The 15,283-nt window shown below is 38.3% G+C and overlaps 1 protein-coding gene across 1 annotated transcript in view; it reads right to left on the minus strand.

The window, feature by feature from the left end:
- Positions 1–13,457, minus strand: part of Hhla1 (HERV-H LTR-associating 1) — a 31,808-nt gene extending 18,351 nt beyond the window's left edge. The window contains exons 1-7 of the mRNA XM_031358419.1: positions 13,379–13,457; positions 12,318–12,377; positions 8,164–8,220; positions 7,423–7,479; positions 6,570–6,650; positions 2,360–2,443; positions 2,180–2,263 (exon numbers count right to left, since the gene is read on the minus strand). Coding sequence (XP_031214279.1) covers positions 2,180–2,263; positions 2,360–2,443; positions 6,570–6,650; positions 7,423–7,479; positions 8,164–8,220; positions 12,318–12,377; positions 13,379–13,457 — 502 coding nt within the window. The remainder of the gene's footprint in view (positions 1–2,179; positions 2,264–2,359; positions 2,444–6,569; positions 6,651–7,422; positions 7,480–8,163; positions 8,221–12,317; positions 12,378–13,378) is intronic.
- Between the last annotated feature and the right edge of the window lie 1,826 nt (positions 13,458–15,283).

Raw genomic sequence — 15,283 nt, forward strand, 5'->3', positions numbered from 1 at the left:
TTTTTGTGTACTCTTTATTTTGTTATTGTATGTTTCTTTTGTTTTGTTTTGTCTTGTTTTAGTTCATTGGTTTGATATTCTTTTGCTTTTTTTTAAGAGCAAGCATGTTAGATGCATAGGGGGATGTGGAGATTCTGGGAGAAGTTGATGTGGGGAGATATGATTAAAATGTACTGTAAGGAAAATTTTAACAATAAAGTGGATAGAATTAAATAGCAAGTTAAAAATATATGCTCTAACATTACTTTAGTTAAAGAATATTAAGTCTTAGGGCAAAGCTTCTTTTTTCTTTTTAACAACATTTTATCTTCAAGCTTTCTTTATATCATATCACCAGATTTTGCACAATGGAATGTGAATGGTGTCTACACTGTGAGTGTATGGCAAGTGAGTAAGCCTTCCATTTCTTTTTACCCTTGTCTTATTGCTAGAGTCTGATGGTAAACTACTTTGCATCCTGAGGACTAAGGCAACACCTTACAGAAGCAGAGCAACAAGCTAGCAGGATCTAGGGCTTTGTGTTTATAGGTTACATAGCTATTTGAAATGCTTACAAAAGGTATTAATATAAAAATACACTAAATGGTTAAGTAGAAAAGGGAACAAGGAAAATAAACCCTTGCTTCTTTTGCAATCTATATTTTAACAAGTAACCAGAGGAATCCTTTTACAGATATGTTACAAACTGTAAGAAGTTGGTCTGGTGCTGCCATGTATTCAAATGCTAAATTATGTTCCCAAATATCTTTTTTCTTCAAAATGAGCAGATCTTCACATATATCCACTTTTGTTGTGTAAGCCTTGCCCCATAAGTTATCCCTAATTGGTTAGTAAATATGCCTACAACCTGGTCTGGGTAGAAGAGATGGGGGCAGGTCAGAGGTTCTAGTGTTCTTAGGCAGGGAACAGAAGAAGAGAAAGGATGAGGAGGAGAAAGAAAAAGTTGCCATAGGGTAGATGGATCATGAACATATGGTCATGAGGGCTAGCCTGATGCTAAGGAGTGGTCTAAGCAGAACATGGCAAGATTATTGAGAGAGAAGTATGCAAAATAGCATAGATATCTGCCCAGTTCTAGTGCTTTAAGGATTATTATAAATATAAAGGTTTTGTGGTTTTTATTTCAGAACTAAATGATCTAAGGTGGGGTATAAGTCTCCAAATATTTCCCACCATAACAGACCTTGTAGTTCCTTAGCACTAGAGAATCACACTATTGCACTGAGTTCCTGAGTTGTTGTTCTTGTGGTCTGTTAGCTGCAGGCATTTATAGTGCCTTCATTCAATTTCTGTCCCTTCATTTAGAGCAGTGCTTTTAACCTTCCTACTGTTGCAACCCTTTAATACAGTTAGTTTCTCATGTTGTAGTGACCCCCAACCATAACATTATTTTATTGCTACTTCATAGCTGTATTTTTGCTGCTGTTATGAATTGTAATGTAACTACTTGGTATGCAGGATATCTGATATTTGACATCCTCCCCCCATGGGATCACAACCCATAGATTGAGAACCACTGCTCTAGATTCTAAGTTCCTCTCTTCTCAGGCAAGGAAGATGGCTTCAGTAATAATATATTCTCAATAAAGAATAGTTGTTTAAGTGAAGTTGCAGGAAAAGAGAAATCTCTACTTTTTCTAAGACATTTTAAATTTAAGAAACATGCAATAAATTTGGATTATAAAAGTAAAATATAGTGTCATTGAAAAGTATTTGAAATACTGCAAGTCCATATTGATAAATATTCTTCCATTTCAAAACACTTCAATCTTTTCATCAGATAATAGCCTTTCTTTTGTTCAAATATGCACATATCTTATCATTGATAACACTGTATTCTGGATACTATTTAGAATCTGAAGATTCTTGGGAACATTGATTTCCTCTTAGAGGCAATTATCTGGCCACACACACTCATTGTTCACTATACATGGCTATGTTTTGAAGTTTCCTAGTGGTAAATATTTACATTTTCCATGTTTTTGCCACATAAACAATGGTAGGGAATACTCATTTGTGTATACACAGAGATTTCTCTATAGCAAAAACAAACACAGAAATATGCACACATTTAAGTGTAATAAGCATCACTCTGTTTTATTTTACTGTGAAAAAAATTACATCCAAAGGGCACAATCAAAATTGGAAGAGCTACAAGGGTAGAGTGGACTCCACCTACCTGATAAGTCATTGGTTCTATTGCTCAAACAGTAGCAATGCCTGGTAGGGAATTTGGCTGGATCAACTGTCTTTGGGTTGGAAACTGTGAAAAGAAAGCATTTCCTTAGTGTCATGATATTGTGCCTGGCCCTGATCCCCTCACCTACCACATCTCCACAGGAGACCTGTTATCACTTACTGTTGTAGATGGCCACAGAAACCTTCTGAAAGGCAAACGAACTATAAGAAGTGATGCTAAGCACGGAGAAGAATTGCTTGCTATCTGCTGAAGAGGGAGAGAAAGAATCACAAATACTTGCTGACACAGTTTTAAATAAAGAGTTACTACCAATGCCTGTGACTTTAGTTCTGGGAGGCTAAGGCAGAAGGATTGTGTGTTTGTAGCCAGTTAAAGTGATATACTGAGACTTGGTCTTGAAAAGCAAACAAAAAAGTGCATTTGAGGGAGAGTGAATATGTGGAAGGTAAAAGATGTATTTATATAACAATGTTGTAAATAGACATCTAGACCAGTGTAATAAAATAGAAGACCTGAACATGAATACATGCAACTATGGTCAGATGATATATTTTAGTTAGGGTTTCTTTTTTATTTTTTAGCAAATAACATGACCAAAAGAAATTTGAAAAGTTTATTTCCTCTTATTGTGTTTATTATCCAGGTAAGTCAGGCAGGAAATCAAGTCAGGAACCTGGGGACAGAAATCAGAGGTAATGGAATAGAACTGCTTAATGGCTTGCTCACTTGTAGCTTTCTCAGTGTCATCAGCCTAGGGTGGCACAACCTACAGTGAGCTGGATTCTGTCACATTAACTGTCAATCAAGAATATATTCCACAGGTTTGTGTACAGACCAATCTGGTAAAACCATTACTGCAGTTGAGGTTCCCTCTTCCAAAATTACTCTAGCCTGTTTCAAGGTAACATAAAATTAGCCTGTACATGATAATTGCCAAGGATGCCAAAAAACACACATTGGAGAAAAGATAGTATGTTCAAGAAGTGGTGCTGATAAAACTGGATTTCCACAAGCAGAGAATTGAAATTAGATTCATATCTATCGCCTTCCATGAAATTAACTCCAAGTTGAGCAAAGATCCCAATTTAAAACTTGAAACGTCAAAACTGTTAGAAGAAAACAAGATGCAGCTGTAGGAAAGGGATTTCTGAATAGGATTCATTTGCCCAGTAATTAAGGACACAACTGACACCCAAGATGTTGCAAAACTAAAAGACAATGAAGGAGACCATCAAGTGAAGAAACACATATATTGTGGGAGAATCTTTGTCAGCTATGCATCCTACAGAGGACTAATATTGAGAATAAAAAAACCCAAAAGTTAAGAAAACACATGACCAAAGTTAGGAAACAGGATCTGAAGAAATATAAACATCCAATAAACAACTCAAAAGTGTTCATCATACTTAGCAATTAAGGAAGGGCAACATGAAACAACTTAATATTTCATCTCATCCCAGTAAGAATGGCTAAGATTGACAAATACGAGAAATTCTGTTTAGGAAGGAAAAAATAAAAACATGTAAATAAATTTTCAAAGGAGGTTTATATGTTGGAATAGATTCTAGTTCCAGTGAATATGAATGCAGCACAACTCCTATACATGAGGCTCAGGAAATGTTGCAGAAGAGGGGGAGGAAAACCCAGAGGTCTAGAAAGTCTACTGTGAGAATATTTCTCCAAGATATGAAAATGAAGCTACATCTACATTAGCAACAATAAAACTGCCCCAACAGCATCAGAACAGTTACAATAGTAATAGCCACGCTAAGAAGGAAGGGGCAACATCATGAGTTCCACCCCTAGACAAGGAACTATAGGCAACTAATGACTCCTTTGAGAAGAAGAGTCGACCTCTTTAAGGGATGAGATTCCTAACTAGTTATCCACTAAAAGTCATCTGTGAAATCATACACACACAAGCAATAATATATTGACTAACAGGTTGTCTTTCATCTATGCACCAATTTGTAACACAACAATAAAAAAGTCATTGATTTGAAAGAGAGTGAGGAGCAGATAAGGGTTAGAGAAAAAAAAAGGAAAGGGGGAAGTGATATAATTATATTTTAATTAAAATGTTTTAATAAAAATACAATATTGTAGCAAAACTCATTATTCTATATCCTTTCTGAAAAGAGAAAAAACAGAACATAAAAGAAAATGAGAATAAGTGAAGAAAAGAGAAACAGTATTTTATAATCAAATAGAATAATAATGCAACAAAATAATGATAAAAATAAATACCAGTAAACAAAACAATGACAAATATTTACTTATTATAGACTAAAATAATAACCAATGTGGCACAAAAAGTACAAAAGCAATATGCATAACTTGGTAGTAACTAACAGCTCTCTAATTGGACAAAAGGCCTGCCTAACAAGAAGGAAATCACTCCTGGTCCTAAAAACCTAGCTAATTACCCAGGACTAGTAAGGTCATGGATCTTGGAGGAGAATCCACAACCACTACTTTACTAAGGAAGTATAGCAAACTACATTATAAATGAAAAATAAAATTAAGTATAGGTTTCACCCCATATCAAAGAGATGTCTCATTGCAACAGACCAATATCATTACAGATAACTTCAACAAAATGCAAAGATCAAGTGACTGTGTGGTGCTCAGCCTCAACTGATAAATCTAGAACACAACACCTCCACCCCAGGCTCAGGGATTGTAGAGGAAGAGGGGGTGGAAATACTGTAAGAGTCAGAGAAATAGGAAGTTTGCAATGAGATGTTGACTCCTAGAAATGTTAAAGAAGCCACCCCCATGAAGTCTCATTGCCATGAGTTCCTAAACAAGATCTGCACAAGGACAACACCAATAAACATGTTATCATGAATTGGGGGATCCCACAGATCCTCAGCTCTGAATAAAGAATCCCAGGCAAATAAGGAATGCTGAAAGTCAAAGAAATAGTCTCTTCTGGGGAAGAGCCCACAAATTGATTTTCCAACACCTAGTGGCAAATCCCAAAATCACATACATATGAGTAACATATGGACTATGCAGGTTATATGTAATGCATATAGGAGTGTATACATACACACACACACACACACACACACACACACACATATGTATATAACAATGATTAAGAAATAGAGGTTGATCAGGATATAAAGTGAACAAAAAAATAAATTATTGGCAAAAACAAATGGTAAAAAACAACAAACAAAGAAATAGAGGCTGCAAATCTGAGAAAGCATAGCATGTATGCATGGGAAGGGTCGAAGAGAGGTAAGGGATGGGAAACACAATATAATGTAATTCTATTTTAATTTTGAAGAGTAAATGAAAAATAAAAATGACAACATTAAACAAAGAAACAAACAAAAACACCCTACTATAATAGCAGTTGCCATTGGACTATCTGATCCACCTGGCAACTCTAGAATTCCCTAAATGACCGTCTAGAGTGCAGTGATTTCTGCAAGGTGTTGGGAAAAATTCCCACACATTTAGAGAGAAGACCACAAGAAGTCGATAATCTCATGATTTTAGAGACTGAAAGCCTGGGAAGGTGAAGTATCCAGAATGCTGAGTTGTTTTAATAAGTGCCTCAAGTTACTTCTATTTGCACATCTAGTGCAGCTTTAGGCGATGCTATTCACATAGCCTTCGATGTTGAACTGGCATACTCTAGCTCTTTGCTCTGCACACCACTCATTGTCTACGTGTTTTATTTGTTGACTAAGAATTCTTTTCCTCTCCTCCCACTAGATTATGAATGCCCATGGCAGAGGCTTTTATCTGTTTTGTTTCCCTTGTTTTACACTAAAAAATATAGAATAGTGGCTGACATGTGGTAGGTGCACCATAAACATTTGCCAAGTAAGAATAAAGGAGAATATAAACAATCAAGAAAGTAAGGGTACACCAGGGATCTTTCATGCTCTACTCCAGTTTTGAAAGAATCTTCTAGATATGTACCTTTTGGTTTATATTATAATAGATTCATGAAATTCCAATCATTAAATACCTGCTGCCTATAAGTTATTTTGACAGAAGATAAAAGAAAATTAAAAAAAGGCTACTTAGACAATAGTGTAAGCCTCAGAGATCCTTTGTCTTAAAGCAACATAGATTAGGTCATATAAACTTAAGGAATAGCATTTCATAGGGTGATACAGTTGAGATTTCAAATGACAGCCCTGTACATGATGCTCTCAAACCTCCCACTTCATGTTGATGCATTCATAGTTGTTCATGTGTTACACAGGACAATGTGTTCTCTATTCTGAACATGGAGAACTATGGCATAGGTATATAATGTGTCCTGCCCAGGTCAAAGACAGGCTAGAAGATAAGCCAGTACAAGAGAAGTCCATATAGACATGGTCTTTAAATGAGTGGTTACCTTTTAAAGCTCTACTGAGCATCCCATTCACAAGCTCTGTCAGGTTGAGTGCAGACAGATCAACTGACCTTGCTGGGAGTTCTGAAAGAGATTTAAAAAACATCTCTGATAGGATCTGCTGTGCAACAGATACAGTTTCTCGTTTCCAAACTTGGTCTAGAACTTCTTCAGGCGCATGTTGAACACAGACTAAGTGACAGACACAAGGGGCTCAGAGGTAAGCAGCAATTCATGTCAGAGACTAGGTGAGAGTCAGTGACACATACTGTGGCTCACATAGCACTTGGTTTTAGTGACTATTTTATCTCTGTGTTTGGAGAGAGCAGGAATTGACGGACTGTCCCTCATCCACAGGAGGAGGCTCAGGGTCATCATAAGTGTTCTCAGCACCTCTGAATTTAGAGATTGGCATACTGATTCATATGTGGACATAAGCATAGCAGGGTTCTGGCTTCTCCTAAAATATTATTATATTTTAAAATTCCAATGTATGGGTTTCAACCCCAGAAATGCAGATTTAATAGAACTTGAATATGACCCAGATACCAGTATGGAGCAACAAAGTCCCCCAGGTATTGGTGTTTACGGTAATATGGAGAGAGGCTGTTTGTTAAAATATTCCCTTCTCCCAGCTGTTACTTATGGACAAGAAAACAAGGTAGACAGAGTGGTTCATGGTCCTCTTTCCCCTTTTAATTTACTTTATTGTAAGCATTATCTTTTCCAATTTTTACTTTATGCTTACATGATATTGCCCCTGCTGTGCTGATTGGAAATTCTTTTAGAGACATGGAAAAAACTTGCTTAGCAGTCTAGATTCCCATACCACGGTAAAGGTAAGGAGAAAGCTCACCTGTAGTTGCAAGAACCTCTACCCCCGTTGCCATCTTTTTTTCTCTGAAGACAGACTCTGGGAAAGGAAAAAAAGTATGACAAACATAAATCTCTATTTCCAGCCCTGTGAGTAGGACCACTGAGAAACCCTGAGAAGAGAAGAGACAGGTTGTGGTCTAGAGAACCATATACTCATAAATAAAATACCGATAATACAGAGTGTGTGGTCTACCAACCTCATTAAGTGAGTCAGGAAACTGGGCTTCAGAAAAAAGAATGACTGGTCTGACTTTGCACAAGTAAGCTGTGTGTGTGTGTGTGTGTGTGTGTGTGTGTGTGTGTGTGTGTGTGTACATCTGTGTGTGTGTCTGTGTGTGCGAAAGGCTCAAAATTCACTTTGTAGAACTACAATGCAATGGGCCTTCATAATATCAGGCCACTTGCCAGTTTGTTTCTGGCTTCATGAAGCTTCTTGTCTGTGGCTTTGAGAGGAGGATACCCATGACCAATGGCAGTAGGAGTTATAAGGGAAGTAACCTGGTCATCGGGGAAGAGAAGGCCTCTTTGAGACAGTGACTGCCCAGGAGGGCTAGTCACTTTGAATCAGAGGGTGGAGACTCACACTGTACCTGTTGCTATCACTGCTGCAGAGATGAGTGTTCATGGAAATTAAGATGAAATATGCAGAAGAGTAAAGGTATAGAGTCTGGGAAATATGCCCAGTGTTCCTAAGTAAGGAAGGAGTAGGGCAGGACTGTACCTGCCGCAGGAAGGAGGGATCCATATTTATCCTTCTTGAGGCCTTCATTTCCAGACACTGAAACAGAAATTTCCACCAGTGAAATGTATGCTAGGGGACCTAGTCACACAGTAACATCCTTAAAAATCATCTTGTCCTTCAATTCCTTTCAAGGATGGAGAGACAAAAAACCGTGAGGATTTAAAAGATAGACTCAAGTCCCACAACAGACAAAAACCAAGATAAAACTGAAGCAGGCAGAAGGGACCTTCAGTAAGAAAGCTCTGCTGTGATTTTCATCTTGGTTTATTATATCATATTTAGTATACTAAATAGTGTATTTCATTATAGTAGGAAAACGTAATACAAAATCAATCCCTTCATAGTATTTTAAAGATTTATTCTTTTACGGTTTCATACATGTATGTAGTAGATTCCATCATTTTCATACCTCTATTTTGTCCCCTTATTCTAGATGCCAAGTCTTTAATTTTGTTTTGTGACTCACTTAGTATTACCAGGGCCACTCTAGTTATACTGGGTACACTGGACAACTCTTCACTAGCTACGTCACTAATGAAAATGATGTCCTCTCTTCTAGCATGCCTCAACTGCCATTAGCTATGGAATGATCCATGTAAGACTGTCATCCACAACCGTGATTAAGCCAGTGTAGTGAGTCGGCCTGATGCTGCTTGTATTCTATTACTAATACTGGAAGATATGGTTGACCAGACCATCACATACTCAAGTGATGCTATGTGAATCTTCTCCCCATTTTAATTGGTTAATAAATTCTAGGACTGGCAATGGACTGGGCAATGGAGCAGAAAGGTGGGACTGGGGGCTGGAGAAGGGGAGACAGGTAGAGAGGAGAGGGAGAGGAAGCAGACAGAGTAGGAAGAAGCTGCCATGAACCAGATATGCATGGCCAGGAGAAACAGCAAGAAACAAGGGGCCTTATAGCTCGGGAATAAGTTAGTGTAGTCCTAGATCTGCCCATCATAGGTATATGGCTTATAATTAAAATATCTAAATTATGTGTCTCTTATATGGCTTATTAGGATTGAAAAACCCGGCAAGAATCAACTTAAATATTTAGTCCTTTTTATTAATGAGCAGACAAATAATTGAACTCGTGCCTCTGAAAAGTCTCTTGGTGCTGAAGCTCAAGCACAAGACTTTAAAAGATAAATCCACAATTAAATTAGTGTTCGAATAGAAGGTTACAATAGTGAGGGATTTAGGGTAGCCTAGTAAAATCTGCTTTCTTTGTAAAGCTCTGAAGTTTTTTTTTTTTTCCAGAGACCACCATGGTAAAGGCCATGGACAATCCCAGACAGGTTGCCAAGGTGAATGCGACTGTTAGGGCTGGAAGTCTGAGAAATGACCTGGCAAGCCCAAAACAAATTTAGGATGGGATGGCATTACCCTAGTCATTTCCACCATCCTGGGAAGGCCTCAGGAGCCCCTCCCCCAACTATGACTGAGTATTTACTGGCTTAGTCTGGTGTGGGTCCTATGAAAGCAAATGCAACTGTTTGGAGTTTACGAGTGTACAGTCATGTAATAGCCATAAAATAGCATTTCCTGGCCATCCTTCTCATTGCCCAGTTCTGACATTCTTTCTGCCCCATTTTCCATGATGCTCTCAAAGCCTCCTCCAAACAATTTTTTCTTGAAGAAATCTGTGGCCCAACATACATCCATCTACCACCTATCAGTCAATCTATCTATCTATCTATCTATCTATCTATCTATCTATCTATCTATCTATCTATCATTTCCCTCTCTTGTTTTTGACATTATTCTGGTTGATTTTTCAATATAACATTTTTATTAATTCTTTGAGAATTTCATATATAGTGAATTTTCACATGCATGCACATGCATACAATACACACACACACACACACACACACAGAGAGACACCACACCCTTCTCATAATTCTTTCCAGATCCACCTCCTGTTCCTCTGTTATGCAGCATTCCATTTTACAGACAAACTCATTGAGACAGGAAGTAAACAACCTAGAATAGCTTTAGGAAGTCTCTTAAACTGATCATGTTAACTCGGCTCCTTCCTCTTCCAGAGTATATAAACAGCAAAGACTGCTGAGAGTCACTCTCAGACCAGCCCATCTGCCTGGCAGAAGCAGGGACCAGCTTAGCTGCTGGTGAGAAACAACGATCATCTGAGCTGCCTTTTAAGAGGATCAGAGCAACTTGGAAGGTATACTTTCAAACCTGTTGCACTTCCTTAAGGCTGTGCAGTGCACTCCAAGTTTCTTTTGTGAGGTGTCAACATGTCTGGATGGGCTTTGGTGATGCAGCTGTCTTTGAGTGATTTCTGTTCCTGTACCTGACCCCTTACCCACATTCCTATAAGTAGCCCTAGTTACTTACAGTTAAAACCCATTAGTTCACTAAGTTGGACTTTGGTGGTGCCAGTTCTTTGGTATGTCGTAAGCTGTGCATCTGTGATGAGTAGACATGTGTGTTTCATCTCCCCAGGAAAAAAATCTGTCTCATTTTAGAATACCCCTCCTCAACTGCCAACTTCATGTCCTCCTTTAGTTATATGCCACTGAATCCAGTTTGTGTTGCCCATGTACTCATGGGTGTGGGACCATCCACTGGAGTGTGTTTGACCTAGTAGGGATAACATCTTCAAAGAAAATTGACTCTTCCTCTCCTAGAAGGCATCCACTGTAAGTAGCTCTTCAGAAAGCAGTGGGGCTCATGAACCCTTCCAACCCCACAATGCATAAACTTTGAACCTCAATAATTACATATGCCACTCTCTTTTAAAGTTAGAAATCCTTTTTCAGTATTTGTAAATAAATTTGAAGTATACAGTAAATCTCCCCCAAAACCAGACATGGTTTTCTGTGGAAGAATGTACCTTTTGTATTATTTGCCTTTCAGATTGTCCTATTTGTGTGTGTTTGTGTGTGTGTGTGTGTTCATGTATGTTCACATGTATGCTGGTGCACATTCATGTGATTGAGGACAGTAGATAACCTTAGCTTATCTTAGACAATGCCTACCTTTCTCTTTTTAAAAGTAATGGTATTGGAATTTAGATATACTAACTGTCTGGCTAAGGAGTTCCAGAGGTTTACCCATCCTTGACTTTATAGCACTCGGATTACAAGTGCACCTCACCATGTTTTCCTTAAAACAAAACAAAACAAAACAAAACAAAACACTTGGGATCTGGGAATTGAACTCAGGTCCTTCAGAAATCACTTTACTGATTGAGCTATCCTGCCAATTCTTATATTTTTTTTCCTGAGACATATCAATATAGCCCAGGCTGTCTTCAAACATGCAGCTAATTCCCTGCCCTTACCTCTTGAGGGCTGAGATTTTAGGCGTGTGCCACCATATTTGGAAAAATCTCAGGTGTCTAAAAGCATGTCATGCAGAAGCTGATTTCAAATAATTGTTGGACAGAATATATGCCTCTATTATATTGCTTTTGAACAAAAAAACAACAACAAACACCCCACCACACTAACATTTTACATTAGCTGGTATCTGACAGTTTTCACACCCAACACCTAATATTTTTCTTAGAAAAAACACCATTTATTCTTTCTAATTTCCTTTGGCATTTGAGTTATCCTCATTTTAAAGGGAGAAACTTGTAGGCTCAAGTAGAGTAAGTAATTGTGAACAATTATCACACTCACACACAGGATATTGGTACAGCTGGTAGCTTTGGAGAAAGAGAAGTGGTTTTCCGTGGAAGTATTTTATGCCCATTTGGTACCATCTGCCTTTTGAAACACTGGATGCTCTGCTTAAAAGGAAAGTTTAGAAAATGAGGAGAAACTTCCATCTTTCCTAAAATCCAAATGAATACTGAAGATGTTATCCTGCTATGCTTTAAAAGTTCTGAATGAATGTGCAGTGTCTGGTTGCCATGTGAGCTGTCTTACCAGGCACAGTGCATTAGTCAAGTTCATACCATGTAACCAGGAAAGGTAAAGGCAAGAGAGATGTTCTACAGGTGATGATGTCAAACAACAATGCTTCCATCATAAATTTCAACCTTTGATAGAAGACCACAGTCAGTGAAGATTTACTAGGATCCCCAGAAGAATTGACTCAGAGAGCTTCAGGAATCTGCTGGAGTTAAGTGAGCTGGGGAGATAACAACTACCTACTTGTTGCAGGTAGGAGAGCCATTTCCTTATCTTTCTTGCCTTCTCCTTTAAGACCAGACACTAAAATAAAGTAAAATAGGTTTTGTCAAAGAAGTTACAGTGAAGCCATAACATCAGACAGAAGTTAGTCAAACTTACCTATGTTTACAGATGAAAGATCTCCATCTAGAATTCTGCGATTTGCTTAAAATCCCATGTATTGTGTTCACTCAGTCACTAGTCATCTCATATTTACTGAAGGCAAATGTGATTGAGACTGTTTACTCAGCATCGGAATCTGTTAGGTATTGTATGTGTTGGAGAGGCAAATATAAAAGAAGGGAATTCAATAGTGTGAAGGGTAATAATTACAAACAATGCTTTGAGTGGGATGTGAATATGGATGACAGGAAGCCTGATCTCACAGCAGGGACATGGAAGTCTTCCCTGGGAGAGCATGCTGAACTGAGATCTGAGAAGGAACAATATCTGGGTAGGCTCGAAGTGGTAGAGTGCTGTCCTACATACAGAGAATATCTTGTGTCTCAGTCCTAAGTTACCTGTGAGCATTTTTCTAAAGAACTGACTGAAGGTCAACATGTTGGCGCATCAAGAAGCAGGTAGGCATTTTATGGGAGCTGGTAAATGAGATAAACAAGATCATGTGGAGCACATAAAGAACTTGGATTACTATCTAAACAGAAATAACACGTCATTGAATCATTTGTGTGGGATGAGTGGGACCATGGAAGAATACAATCAAGTGATGTAATCATCTGTATCCGAAGACCACTTAGGCTGACAAGTGGAGAATGGTACAATAGGAGAATCAGTGAACTAGTTCAGAATACTCCCTTGGTGGGAGAGCAAATAAAGACTGGTGCTGTGAATAAGGATGGTAGAGGGACAGCTTTCTGTGATGCTCAAGTTCAAAAGGCCACAGAAAAAGTAAACAATGTGATTAGTATTTTGACCAAAACACTTAAGATTGTACATCGAACTATTGCTGTTGGGATTCTCAAAGCACAATAACACACCATCATAAAACATAAAGAATAGATACAAGGAAGTGAACAGCCCACCTGTATTCCAGAGAGAGAGGATACAGGCAAGGCCCACACACAGCCTTATTGGAGGACCATGCAGCAGGAAGCTCAGCATGCTTGGAAGCTTTGACAACCTGGGAGCAAAACATCAAGCTCTTAGAGGCAGCCAGGGTTGCTTAGTAAGCACTCTGATGTAGAATGTTCTCAGGGCAGTGCTGGGGAAATCATTGGAAAATCATCTCATCAGGAAAGATTTAGGTTGGGCTGAGATAAAAAATGGACCCTGTGATTTCTTTGGCTTAATTTTGAAACAAAGCTCATTTTCTTGTTAATCTCTGTATTTGATTATGAACAGTTGGAGAGGAAGCACTGGCAGGAAGCATTTACTGAGGAACCTTATTTTGTGGACTCTACCAATTTGTAGTTTTTAATCTCATTACCTATTAGCTGTAGACTCCTTAGCGATGGTGATAGTGGGAAGGGTATAGCCTGTGGGTCTCAGAGCAGCCCTTATGTGTTTGGCAGAAAGTGATGTTTGTTTTTTAGTTACAGTCTATGTCAGAGTCATGGGTCTACTCCGAGTAACTGCAGGGATCTGGGACTATGAGAGGTTTACCTGTATAATTTAGGGGCATTCATGTAGTTTCCAAGATGAGAAATAGCCTCTAAAGACAAAACAGTACTATTAACATTACTCTTAATATATTAAATGCTAAAATTATGAATGTAGGTAACTCTTACAACTTGCCCAACTCTGTGGCATCTGTGCCAGCTATCTTTGAGAGTTTATTCTGTAGCATGACAGCTAAAATAGAGATGAATATAAGAATGACAAAAAAATCATTGCACACTTTCTGTGTGTCACATACCACACAGAACACCGATGTACACTTTCCCTCAGTGAAGCCAGATTGTCTGCCATAAGTTGAAGTCAGCATTGTCTTCAACTCAGGGGCATGAGAATGTGCATAGAATGAAACCTTTCCTCCAGGACTAGGCAATATTTATGTGCCCTACTGTTCTTTAAGTATAAAATGGACAGTTGCAAGTGTATTCTGAAGTGTAAACGGGATCATAAAATTCAGCAACTAGTTACAATTTTTGGTCTAGAGAGTGTGCTTAGGGATCTTAACTGTCTATCATTCCATTACCCTTTGCTCTTCCCCCACTTCCTTGTCTACATTAGCCAAACCACAGAACCACACCGATGATGAGAAAATACAAGTTTATGTCAGAAAAAGTCGTCATTTCGATTTCTGTAACAGTTACACATATTTTATTGATTGCTGATCATCATGTCAACAACTTCCATTAACTAAAAGTAAATGTGTTAAACTTCATTACTTTAAGACCACAATTTCTACTGATTTTGTCTATGGAAGAAGAAGCAATTTTCCTATAGTTTAGGTTTCCATTCATCTCCATTGGACAGAATCAACTATGTGTTTGGCAGAAGATAAGCAGAATTAGCAGATGAAAACAGGAAGCTCAGTTAAACTGAGCTTGAGACAAATGAAGAATGTTATTTTAGGGTTTCCCATTCAGTGCTTGAGACAAGACTCGAATGGAGAGGCAGAGGGTTCTTGAAAGAATTTCCCAGCTTGCGCAGTAGACAAACCAGACTTGAACACAGGATAGAACTAATCATTTCTTCTTTCTCTAATCTTCCTCTTGCAAACCTGGGCTACTGTGGGACAGTTTAAGGCACTTAGAGAGCATGTGTCTCTAAGATGCACTCTATTTGACTCCAGAGTTGAGCTTTGTAACCTGTTTCAACTAGACCTCCTCACAGCTCAAACAAAGTGATGAGCCTTATGGCACCCCTGACTGAAAGCAAGGACTCTGGAGTCAGGCATCTTGAAATCATTCTCTGGTTCTGCCATGTTTCATCTGTCTATTTGTAGACTCCTGTTCTATTTGTATCTCCCTTTCTTCTCTCAT

This window comes from Mastomys coucha, unplaced genomic scaffold (assembly GCF_008632895.1).
Source record: "Mastomys coucha isolate ucsf_1 unplaced genomic scaffold, UCSF_Mcou_1 pScaffold7, whole genome shotgun sequence".
In the NCBI taxonomy this organism is placed as follows: Eukaryota; Metazoa; Chordata; class Mammalia; order Rodentia; family Muridae; genus Mastomys; species Mastomys coucha.